At 44.8% G+C, this 11,922-nt stretch overlaps 1 protein-coding gene across 5 annotated transcripts; it reads left to right on the forward strand.

Annotated features, from left to right (window-relative positions):
* Nucleotides 1–1,488: 1,488 nt before the first annotated feature.
* S1PR3 (sphingosine-1-phosphate receptor 3) lies at nt 1,489–11,386 on the forward strand. 5 transcript variants are annotated; one of them, XM_035569199.1, is made up of 2 exons: nt 1,489–2,042; nt 7,516–11,386. In XM_035569199.1, exon 2 carries the CDS (start codon nt 7,697–7,699, stop codon nt 8,837–8,839), a length of 1,143 nt encoding a protein of 380 aa, XP_035425092.1. In that variant the 5' UTR covers nt 1,489–2,042; nt 7,516–7,696; the 3' UTR covers nt 8,840–11,386. The 5 variants fall into 5 exon arrangements, with proteins under 5 accessions (XP_035425092.1, XP_035425094.1, XP_035425096.1 ...); XM_035569201.1 differs by having other exon boundaries at nt 1,641–2,344; XM_035569203.1 differs by having other exon boundaries at nt 1,641–1,901.
* Nucleotides 11,387–11,922: the final 536 nt, after the last annotated feature.

An 11,922-nucleotide genomic window follows, 5' to 3' on the forward strand; every position in this document is an offset into this window, starting at 1 on the left:
GTGCTGTTTCTTTTAAGAGTGCTTCAACACAGTTGAGAGCTTCTTGGAAAATTGAGCACAGTATGCATGTCCTTCGGGCTGCTACAGGATGTTCGGAAGTTAACCGGGGGGTTGTGCTGAGCTACCCCAGGGCTCTTGTTGGGCTGCTTTGGCCTGAAATACCATCCCAGGAAAGTCCCTGCCAGCCTCTGCACAGGGACTTTCTACCAGACATTGCTCCTGGGTGGCTTCTCTATCTTGCTCTGCGCTGTCCTGCGCCTGCCTTCCCAGTGGCAACAGCAGCCTCTGCAGCAGCCACAGGGGCTGAGAGGCGGCTGCAAGAAACCGCTGCTTGCTGATCAGATGGACACTGTTCCAGCACTGGAATGAGAGGGGAGCTGGCGTGTCAGATCCTCCTGCTCACTGGCGTGACCACATTGCTCGAGGTGCTTTGTGGCAGAAGGGCCTTGGATACCAAACGTGACCTTCAGAGTTCTCAGAGATAACATCTGGTCTGCACCATCACTACAGCACTTCCCATGCACACATACTCCGCTGCAGCAAAGAGCAATTTCCTTGTACTGTGGTGGGGTCCTGCTATTCACCGCTATTACCAGCTCGTGGCATGCCCACGGAGGAAGCCAAATAAAAATCCACTGCAGGCAACAGGGCACAGTGTGGCACCTCCTGGCACCATTGCCCAAAAGATCTTTCTGGTGGTGGATTCTTGAGACCTTACCTACTCTACTCAGATCAGCAAGGCTTTTTCCTCTGGCTCCTCTCTCAAAGTAGCAAAAAGGCACTGAAGGAGAAACAAGGAAACAGGGAAAAGGAGGAGGAATAATAGTAGACCACAGAGCAAGGGCAAGGGCTGCTTACTGAAACATCTGCGCTGCAAGAAGTGGGCCTTGGGAGCATTGTGGTAAGTGGCTGCCATGAGGACTACAGAGCTTCCTGGGGTGGTTTGTGGGGAAATAGTTGGACAACGCTTTTCTGTGGAACGGGAGAGCCCCAATTCACAGGCCTTGAGCCCCCTTTGCTGTAAAAAAAGAAGTTTGTACTTTTACACAGTGCAGAAGGTGTCCACTGCTTTTCCACAGCACAGAGCTGCCGTCACACAGCACACATGATGGGGAGACCAGAAGATTAGGGCAGTGCCACCCCGCTTCACCACATAGGACTACCCATAGCTAAGTGGGGCCATATATACTGTGCCAACAGCTTCAGAGCAATTTTACCAGTCTTGTGCTCTCTGCAGCCCTTATTTTCCTATCAAGGTCCTAAACCAGAAGTGTGTTGTGTTGTTTTTTTTGTGTGTGTGTTTTGTTTTTTTTTTTGTCATCTTCAGTCAGATAAAAAGAGGTGACAGAAAACCACCTTGTGTTCTGTTACATTAGCTTTGTTTAAAAAAGAGGTGACAGAAAACCACCTTGTGTTCTGTTACATTAGCTTTGTTTAAACTTCTGGCTTTTAAAATCCTAGTTCTGCTTTTTTTTTTTTTTTTTTCCAGGTCTTTTCTTCCCTATGGAGTAGCAGCACAGGAGACCTGACAGCCGAGCCCGTGGCATGAGTCCCAGCATGACGATGCTGAGCTCCAGACAGGAGGCTCCCAAGAAAAACACTGCAGCAAGACAAGGCAACCCTACACGCCTGCCCACACTTAGCAGCGCTGCCGTGGCGCTCCTGCTTGCCAGCTTGCTCTATCTGCTTCTGACAGAAAGTTTTCACTCTCCGACAGAAGGTTTTGCTGTACCCACGGGCATCTCGCAAGTTTGTCTGAATTAGAAGGCTCTAAGATCCCGGATTCAACTTCTCTGGAGAAGCGTGGATCCTGCTCCTGAAGCAGTCTGCGTGCCTATCGCTACCCTCGAGTTGCTTCTGCTCGGTGACTCTGCCAAGATGTACCTCGCTGAGGACCTCCTGTAAGTGGCAGCTCAGGGCAGAACCACCACCGTTTTCGCTTGGAATTTCAGAATACTTCACTCACCCGGTGTCACCCCTGTCCGGCTGAGGACCGCACAGAATATTAGGCACAATGAAACTCCAGGGAAGAGGCAGGAAAGGTAAACCTCACTCTCATTAGCACGTTAATAGCTCGAACTGAGTAAGGACTACCCAGATTTTCCTCCCCCTCTCCCCCCACCGCCATTTTTACGGCCCCAACAAGAGCTCCCCGCGGGCTCCGCCGCCTCGCCCTTTAACCCGGGCTGCTCGCATCGCCGGCTGCGTCCCGGCCAGACGTGCCCTCGGACGGCACGGCACGGCTCGGCACATCTCAGCACGGCCCGGCACGGGGTTAGGGGGCCGTGGGAGGCGACGGCGAGCCGTGAGCACCGAGCCGGGGCCCGGGGCCGGCGGGACGGAGGTGAGAGGGGGCGGAGAGAGCTCGGAGGTGAGGAGGGGGCAGGACGGACGGGGGGTTGCCGCGGTGGGCCAGGGCCGGCTCCGGGAGCGGCTCCGGGACCACCCCGTCCCGTCCCATCGCACCCAGCCCCGCCCGGACCGGCCCAGCCCCGGCGCCGCGCAGCCGGCGAGGTCGGGGTCCGCGGAGCGCCGGAGGAGGGAGCGGGGCCGGGGCAGGTACCCGGCTGCCCCCCACCCCAGCAGGTCGCCCCTGTCGCCGTGTCGCGATGGCGGCGCCCTCCTGCGCGGCCACCTGGCGCCGCGGCGCTGCCCCGGGCTCGCCGGGAGCCGGGAAAAGTTTGGGAGGCGGCGGCGGCGGCGAGCGCAGGAGGCGGTGCGGGGCCGCGGGGCTGAGCTGCGGCCCAGCCGGAGATGGTGAGTTGCAGGGGGTCCTCCCGACGGGGGTGCGCGGTCGGGGGCGCCGGGTTTGGGGCGGGGGGCGAGGGAAGCCTGCCTTCATCCCACGCGCGGCCGTGCGGGATCGGGACGGGTGGGTGGGTGGATGGGTGCACGCGTGCTGCCGGGGACTGCGAAGCGCAAACCGGTGTCTGAAACACGGACGCCAAAAAAAATAACCGCTCATTAAAGGCTTTTCCGAGGCCGAAAGCTGCCAGCAAGTTCACTTCAAAAAAAAAAAAAATTTTTTTTTTGAAAGTTTATTTGAGTTGTCGAGGACATTGTTCTGCAGCAGCTGTTTGTTGTCTAAACTCCGTTTACATCCAGCACGGCATAATTTCGTGGTGGAAATGTGTATTGTAATGTGCTGTGGTTCTCAAAAGCCTTTTCTCTTCTAAAATTTAGCACTGCCAGGGTGTGCCAGACAAATTGCACGTATTTACTTTTCATCTGGAAAGGCTTTAAAAATAAAATATACAGAAGTTTGGCAGTGGGTATGCATTCTTGTCTTTCCCTTTGCCTTTCTTTAAATTGTCATTTGTGGCCAAAGCATATGGCCGTGTGTGAAAGAGAAGGGAGAACAGGAATGTGTGTGCTGGTGTTGGTGGTGGGGGGTGGTCCAGCCCCTTTGGCCAAGGCTTTTTGTGGATGTCTGGAAGGTAGGAAAATACGGACTCCAGCTGAGCTGCAGTGGGTGTACTGAACATATTGCTTTGTATGTTCTTGTGAAGACAAATGTAGGAAGCCGTGAGTTAAGTCTTGTTCTCACTTCTGTTGACTTCGGGCTATCGTGAAAATTAAGAGCAGTTTGGCACACTGTTTTGAAGACACAAATTTATTATTTTTCCTGCTCTGAAGTACCCAGTGACTCCTGAGATGGTAAAAGCCCTCAGCCCCTTGTTGTACTCTTACTGGAGTGCCTGTTAGGAGCTGAGGGCAGAAATACTGAGGGAATAGCTGCTGACAGGCTTGGCATCCACATTACCGCCAGCTTCCCATTGCCTCCTGGCACCTGTGTGGAGCTGGTGAGAGGTATGGCACTGCATCCCTGCCTGTGCTGCTGTGTGCTGGGGCTGGGAAGGGTGGTGGAGGTGCCCCTTTGCCATTGGGCAGGGCAAGGCGTCTGCACAGCACTGCCCTTCCCACAGCGCATGCAGCACAGGAACCGTAAGTACCCTGTCATACCCCAGGGACATGAGCCGTGGTGGAGAGACCCTGCTCCAACCTGGAAGGGTGCTTGATCCTGTTAGGACCCTGGAGCTCTGCAGAAGACCACACAAACAGCTATGGAAACCACAAAGCATAGCAGTGGGCAGGGAGATTTCCCAGGATGGGCACATCATGGGCTCACCCGACTGCTCCCTCCATCCACGGAGCAGGGAGGACAAAGGTCAGCCAAGCAGCTGAGGAAGGCAACTGAGTTGTCCTCCACAAGACTCTGACTCTCAGTGTTGTAACACTTCCTTTATTTGAGCAGTTTGGTGAACACTGCTTTGGCCATCACATCCGCACGAAAGCATAGATGGGTTGCCCCTGCTCTGCCAATAGATTTGCATTTCTAATGGTACCTGGTGGTGCAGCAATAGGGACTCTGTTTCCTTTAGAGGGAATAAAATGAATTTCCGGCAGTATTGAGCGCTCAGGATGTTGAGGTACCCAACCAGGGGAATGCCCAACATGCGCAGACAAGCTCTTCAGGTCCTCTTTTTAGTATTTCAAGCTAAGGACCATACTTTGCAACTAGTAACTAGTCTTCTGTGTATGTGTCTGGGACAAAGACTTTTTGAGGAGTAATTTGTAGGGCTGTCATGAAGCAGTGGTTCAGATATCCTGGATCTGACTGCTGCTATCTTGTTACTATAATATACAACCAGCCGTATTCTTGCTAACTGTTAGAAAATGAATGTTCTTTTTGAGTTACTGGCTACAAAGGAGGAGAAAAAAATGAAAGCATTTTTTAAAAAGTAGCATGGCTGAAAGATATTACCTTGAAATGATGCTGCCAGAAGGAAGTAATTTACTACATTATTATTTATATTAACTTTCAAGTGGCTGGTGAATGAGATTCATTCCCTGAGAGTCCTGGCAAATACTGTTACAGCCTCCAGTGCCTTGCTGCTGGGCTGTCAGAAGCAGATTTACTTTTGTGATACTAAATTTGCTGTAATAATTTTAAGGGAAGGAGTAATTATGAACAATGGAAGAGACCCAGTGTGATTTCTGCTGGCTAAGTACACTGTCTATGCTTTCAGCCAGGGGAACTGGTACAGCGCCATAGCCTTTAGTAGAGTCGTGACAGTTTACATCCATGGAGATATGGCTGATACAGTCCTATGTCTTGCATATCATTTTCCCCACAGAAATAAACATATTTGTCCTTTGGTAGAGGAGTATGATAACTCAACATGGAAGAGGCTTACAGAAGCACGTATTTTGTTGCATGTGGTGCTGAATATGATGCTCTCAGGCATTCTGATGAGTATTGCTAGTTAAGCTATTGTTAACAAATGCTTTTCTAATAAAATATAGTTGTTTATTGTACAGTGGAAAGCACTTGCAATTCATATGAACACAGTGGCATCTTGTTATAATCCAATACAATGAAAGACTGATAATTTCTGTGACAGCAGTGTGTAGATTTTAACTGACTTACAATTAGATTGAACCTTAGCTGAGGTGAAGTTCTTCTGTTGAAGAGCTTCACTGTTACTGTGCTTCAGAAAAAGAGTCAACAACTTGAGGGCCAATTTCTGCTCCTTGGAAATGAATGAGGGGGTTGCCATCATCTTCAGAGAGTAGAAGACCTACGACACTAAGTGACAACTGTGTTTCTTGGATGATGTATCTCTGTCTCCCTATGGGTCTCATCACCAAAGCAGTTTGGACCTAAAAAATAGAATGGGCAAATAATAGTAGTAAATTACCCTCTCAGAAAATCATTTTAAAGCATCCTGAATGTATTAATGAATTCAAGTCATCTCACCATAGGCTTTTTTTCAGATAAATTCTCTTCTGACTGAGAGAATCCAGGAAAAGGAAGGGTGGGAGAAAAATGGTGTGGGTCATCCTTTAAATCCCTTTACATTCATCTGGGACCTGGTTTGCTCCTCCCCTCTTTCACGAGGCACTTGAAAAGGTATCTCCCACTCTTCAAGTGCCCCGGCCAGAGTGCTGGAATAAGAGCAGCTCACATGCTTTTGTGATCTTCAGAAACCTGCGTGTTTTCCAGTGGAAGTACAAACACTTCTATGTTAAACCTAAGCCTGCTGACAGTGTGCTTGCTATGTTACACAGAATAGTAAATAAGAGATTCCTTGGGATGCACAGGCCACAGGTTGAAAACTATTGTTGTGCTGGTAGAGGCTGAAATCTCACTTTCTTCTCTTGATACCCTTCTTTTGAAAGCTTCTTTCACAAGTTTAGGAAGTGTTCATGACCTTTGTGTAAATAAGGAGTCAGGAGCTCTCTTCCCTAAACTAAGCTACTTCATTTGGGGGCAAAAGAAAGTGACCATCCTGCCCATCTAGCACAACTTTTTTTTTTTTTTTCATTTTTCCCAGAAAAAAAAATGAAACCTTTACAAATTTGGTTCCAGTGGAACCAGTTCTCTTCTCATCCCCATCCTGGCTTGGTTACCAAGCTGAAAAATTGGCTCTCAGTTCAACCTCACTGCATACATTTGAGGCAAAAGCACTGATTCTCATTGGAGTATGCAGCCCCTAAACTGTAATGTTTCTGGTAAAGTAGTAAGTGTTTCTGGCACCTCCTGATATTTTTACAAAGGTGTGCAGATCTCTTCCAATACTTATGCATGGCAATGGAAAAAAAAAAAAAAAAAAAAAGGCAGCTAGGAGAATCAATCCGCTGTGAAAAAGCAGCATAGCAAAGTCCATGGGAAAATGTTGCAGTTAATCTAAGTCATGATTTAAAGAAAAACAGAAGTAAATTGAAAAGGATGATCTCTCATTGTATAATACTTTAAAAAAAAAGTTAAATGGATGTCTTTTATACATATTTAAAATAGAAGAAAAGTGAACCAGAATGAAACATGATATTTAGAAAGATATGATTTACTTTTTTTTTTTTACTTTTTTTTTTTTCCAAGTAGTAGTAAAAAGCCAACTAATTTGAATTGGAAATAGGATTGGTTTTGTGATGACTGGCTTTCAGAGCACCTCTTTAATTGTTAATAGAATAATTTTGTATCATTAAGGGTGGGAAGCTATCTTAGGCATTGGCAGTGTGCACATTTGTGTCAGTGCTGACTTTCTCAGGCTCTTTAATACTGAAGGTTTGCTTGGGGAACAGGATCAAGCTCAGAAAGCAGTGACTTTGCTGTGCTACTGCTCAGGCAATGAAAGTTGGGTGGTGTTTTGGTAGTGCCACATACACTTAGGTCTTTTTGGGAAGGAGTGAGCCAATTGCTGTGAATATGTGCTTGCCGGGAGCTTTTGCTAATCCTTTTTGACACTACTGCATATTTTTCATATGGAAATTTTGTAGGAGGAAACACTTATTAGCAATTCTCCACATTGGCATCATACTTCCACAGCAAGAGCTATGGCTTACCCACCACTGCCTTGGTAAACGCACAGCAATGCTAGACTTCGGCACCTCATCGTGGTCAACATCCCTCTTGGCTCCAGGGTTTGTGTTACAGCTTGAGAATCCACACAGGCTGTGGGTGACATGCAATGACAGTGAAACTTATGTTGCATTTGTTGTTTTTATTTTCAGGGCCTGGTTTCTGAGCCATTCTCCCAAATTAACATGCAAGACTCACTGGAGCTGGGGATACCCGCTGCCCGCCCAGAGGAGTACTTGAAGGAACGTGGCTTGATCTCCCTCTTGTGGAAAATTATTGGAACTAAATTCTTGTGATACTGAAGAAGGAATATCCCACATCAGCTCATAAACGATGTCAGCAGTTACTGTGCCCCCTGCTGATGTTGTTGGCCCTCAAGCAAGTGAAGGGATGGACTCTCTGATCGTACTGCATTATAATTACACAGGAAAGCTCATTCTAAGGGAGAAGGCAACTGATAAAATAGACCTGACCACTATTGCATTTCTGATCCTATGTAGTTTCATAGTCCTGGAAAACTTGATGGTGTTGATTGCCATATGGAAAAACAATAAGTTTCACAACCGCATGTACTTTTTCATTGGCAATCTAGCTCTCTGTGATCTTTTAGCTGGGATTGTTTACAAAGTAAACATTCTTATGTCTGGGAAGAAAACTCTGAGCTTGTCCTCAACAATCTGGTTCATTAGGGAAGGCAGTATGTTTGTTGCACTGGGAGCCTCCACCTTCAGCTTACTAGCAATAGCTATTGAGCGGCATTTGACTATGATTAAGATGAGGCCTTATGATGCAAATAAGAAATATAGAGTGTTCCTTCTCATTGGAACATGCTGGCTTATTTCAATTTCCTTGGGTGCCTTACCCATCCTTGGCTGGAACTGTATAAACAACTTGCCAGATTGTTCAACCATTTTGCCTCTTTACTCCAAGAAGTATGTTGTGTTCTGCATTAGTATCTTCATCGCCATTCTGGTGGCCATTGTTATCCTTTATGCACGCATCTACATCCTGGTAAAGTCCAGCAGCCGAAATGTCACTAACCACAATAACTCGGAGCGGTCCATGGCACTCCTTAGGACTGTTGTGATCGTTGTTAGTGTCTTCATTGCCTGCTGGTCTCCATTGTTCATTTTGTTCCTCATTGATGTAGCCTGCAGAGTCAAGGAGTGCTCTGTCTTGTACAAAGCCAACTGGTTTATTGCTCTGGCGGTCATCAATTCTGCAATGAACCCCATCATCTATACTTTGGCCAGTAAGGAAATGCGTCGGGCTTTCTTTCGCCTTGTTTGTGGTTGCCTGGTGAAATCCAGGGTAGCCAGATCTTTGCCTATTCAGCCCACGCCAGATCACAGTCGAAGTAAATCCAGCAGCAGCAATACCCAGAAGCCAAAGGAAGATTTCCCTCAGATGAGCATTCCCTCGTGTGTCATTGAGAAGCGTGAATCTTCATTTCACAACGGAAACTTCTGTAAGTAAGGGACTCTTCAAGTCAAGGACCTTTCTGTGGCTTAGAATTAAACTACAAGTGTAGTTTAAGTATTCATGCACTTAAATCATAGGGGAAAACACTAACCACTTATTTAACTCTGAGGACTTAATTATCAACAATCATTTGCTTTGTGTGTTCTTTCAGTAACACACCTGATTCAGAAAAGCTTTCTGTGCTACCCAACAGCCAGTACAGAGTCCATGTACATCTATTGACATTGTGCACCATGATGGCATTGCATGATAAGGTTGCATTTGGCACCACCTGATCCTGCAAGACATCAAGAAAACCTGTTAACATTCACTAAATATTCATCTAATAAATGTAACTTCAGCATTCACTAAACGCTGCTGATAATCAGAAAATGAGCCTGATTATTGCCAACTAGGAGAAAAGCTCATTACGTATATTGGGGATTATAGTTCTGTATATGTATCTTGCTGTTATGTTAATGGCCTTACTTGTATGTGGTATAAATAGCTGTATATTTGTACAATTCCGTATTAAAAAGTCAATGTTTGGTTAGAGTTTACAATATTTTAAACATTGTATTGTAGTATAGAGTGTAAGGTGACAAATTATTCAAAAAGACAGATGTGTTTTGAAGGGGATTTTTAAAATACATGAAGTAGTAGCTTTAAACTGACAGGAACTTTAACATGCCATATCAATGCAGTACATTTGTTTTTTCCACTGTTAGTCAAACTTTTCATGTTTAGTGAAAGACAACATGATAGTTGTCACTGTGACATTTCACAACTTTTAAAAAAACAGTAGTAAATAACCATTAAATGAGGTTATATATGTTTTCTATTTAAAGTAGTTAAAATGTGACCCATCAATACATATATCAAGGGTATGTACTATTTCAATGCATATATTTTTACTTACTATTTTCAATGTATTTAAAAATGTATGTCAAACCTATGTAAACCTGTGTACATTGTGAATGCACTACCTAAGCTGAGATTCTTCAGTTCTGAAGCAGAGACGTATCATTTCAGAAAGCAATGAACCACAACCTGGTCCTTGTGGAGTTCCTCTTTTCCCTCCAGGCACTACCACAGCATGGGATTGTGTTATAGCTTCTCCCTGGGAAGAAGCCCAGCCAGTAGGACAAGATCCTTTTTTTCTGGCAATGGGACCTTACACTTTTACCGTCTCTGAGCACTTTTGCAGATACAAGAGGGAAGATGCGGTACAGCAGGGTCATGCTGAAGGGCATATCTCCATTTATACCTGACCCTGCCTTGAATATGGAATGATCTATTCAGTTTGCATGATCTTTCAACTTTTCTGGAGCCCCAGAATCATTATTTTGAGGGGCTGTTCCACAGAAACCTGTACAAAAAAAGGTTTGTGGTTTATCACTGACTTACCAGCCTCAGTACAGGATGCTGTTCAGCATCAGGGGGGTTCCCTAAGACCTAGAGTAATTAAGACTTCATAAACATATGGTTGCAAGTCTCCATGGAAGTGGCCTATGGTACTTCCATCAGTACTAGTACTTTATAGCTGGAGGCTTCAGTGTAGGTTTTCCCTTCACTGGAAGGGAAATTCTCAGATTAGTTCTCAATGTAAACATCTAACTTTCTTGGGCTCCTTTGAAGATTCCTGCTTAATGCCTCCAAACCACACTTTGCCTTAATCATAATCAGAAGAAGTTGAGGCTTTTTAATTAACAACTTGTAGGAGCTCATCCTTGGCTTTACTCCTGTCTTAATCATTTAAACAGCAGCATAAAGACTCTTTCAAAGTACGTACAGTGTGTAAGTGGTGTAATGTGTGTAGCAAAAGCCTTTAAAATGTAGAGATTTGCATTGTGATTATTTTCTTACAAGCTAGCAGTCTACTTGTAAATGTTTTATGCTGTTAGAAAACAGCAAGAACAAAGAAGAATATAAAATGAATTTGAATGAACTGTGAAAGAGAGTAGAAAATGGACAACTTCTACCAAAAATGTTGAAAAGAAGTGCATATAGAAAAAAAACAAACTAAACTAAGCTAAGCATGAACAGGAGCATGAACTGCAGGTACAGGCTAGGTCAGCAGCTCTGTAGCTTTGTTAGAAATAGAACTGACAACATTGCATTGTTGTGGCTTAGGTTTTTAGATGTTACAGTGCTATTTGTCTGTATTTTCAATCTTGAAGTCTCCCTTGAAGTTCTGATTTTGAAAACTGCCTGCTAAAATGTTTGTGTGCTTCCAAACGTTAGCTCATGAGGTGATGGCACATGGCAGCATTCCTTGCTATTTGTAGAGGAGATAGGCCTTAGCAGGACAACTGTTTGAGAAAACTTTGTGGCTGACCCCACACCAACCCTCACATTGTGTTGTGATATGTGATTCTCCATATTTAGGTGAAAAGTAAAAAATGAGTATTTGTAGTGGCCAAAGTCTAGAAACGTGCCTGTAAAAGTGAATTTTAACATCTGGATGCTAGCCTTAGCTATTTGTTAGAGTTGATGCAAGGTGCAAGCAACTGTTTGAGGCCATGTGATTGTGTGTCAATAAAAAAAAAAAAAATCACTCCACTTTGATATCTGTCTCTTATTTTTTGATCTGGATGTTGTTTTTGTTGTTTTATTTATTTTGTTTTGTTGTTGTTGTTTGGTCTTTTTTTTTTTTTTTTGCTATACTTTAAGCAGATTCCTAATACTCATGGGTTCACATTAAACACTGATAATGTATCTAAAGAGATTTTTTTCCAGTGGGTACATGCCACTTGGATGTGTTAGGTAAAACACAGGTTTGGGAAGGTTTCAGAGAAAAATTTTAGAGTAGGATAAATTGAGGGCTTCACAGTTCTGGACCATAACCAACCAGGAAGATTTCCTGTCCTTGAAAATGTAAAAAGATAGAGGATAAGCTTCTTTTCCCCTAAAATTTTAGAAAATTCCTTAAAATGCTGCCCAGAGTCCAAGCTTTTTATTATCTAGGCTGATTTGAGCATGCTAGAAATCCGAATCAGATCTCCCCTTCATAAAGGATTCTACATGGAGCAAAAACCCTAAAGCAGAGTCACATTTCATTCATATTATTTCATGAATTAGAATATTTATTTTGGTTC

The sequence above is a fragment of the Cygnus atratus genome, chromosome Z (assembly GCF_013377495.2).
Source record: "Cygnus atratus isolate AKBS03 ecotype Queensland, Australia chromosome Z, CAtr_DNAZoo_HiC_assembly, whole genome shotgun sequence".
NCBI lineage: Eukaryota > Metazoa > Chordata > Aves > Anseriformes > Anatidae > Cygnus > Cygnus atratus.

Coding starts and splice junctions, on each gene's coding strand:
- S1PR3 (XM_035569199.1), top strand. CDS start 7,697: ATGTCAGCAGTTACTGTGCCCCCTGCTGATGTTGTTGGCCCTCAAGCA.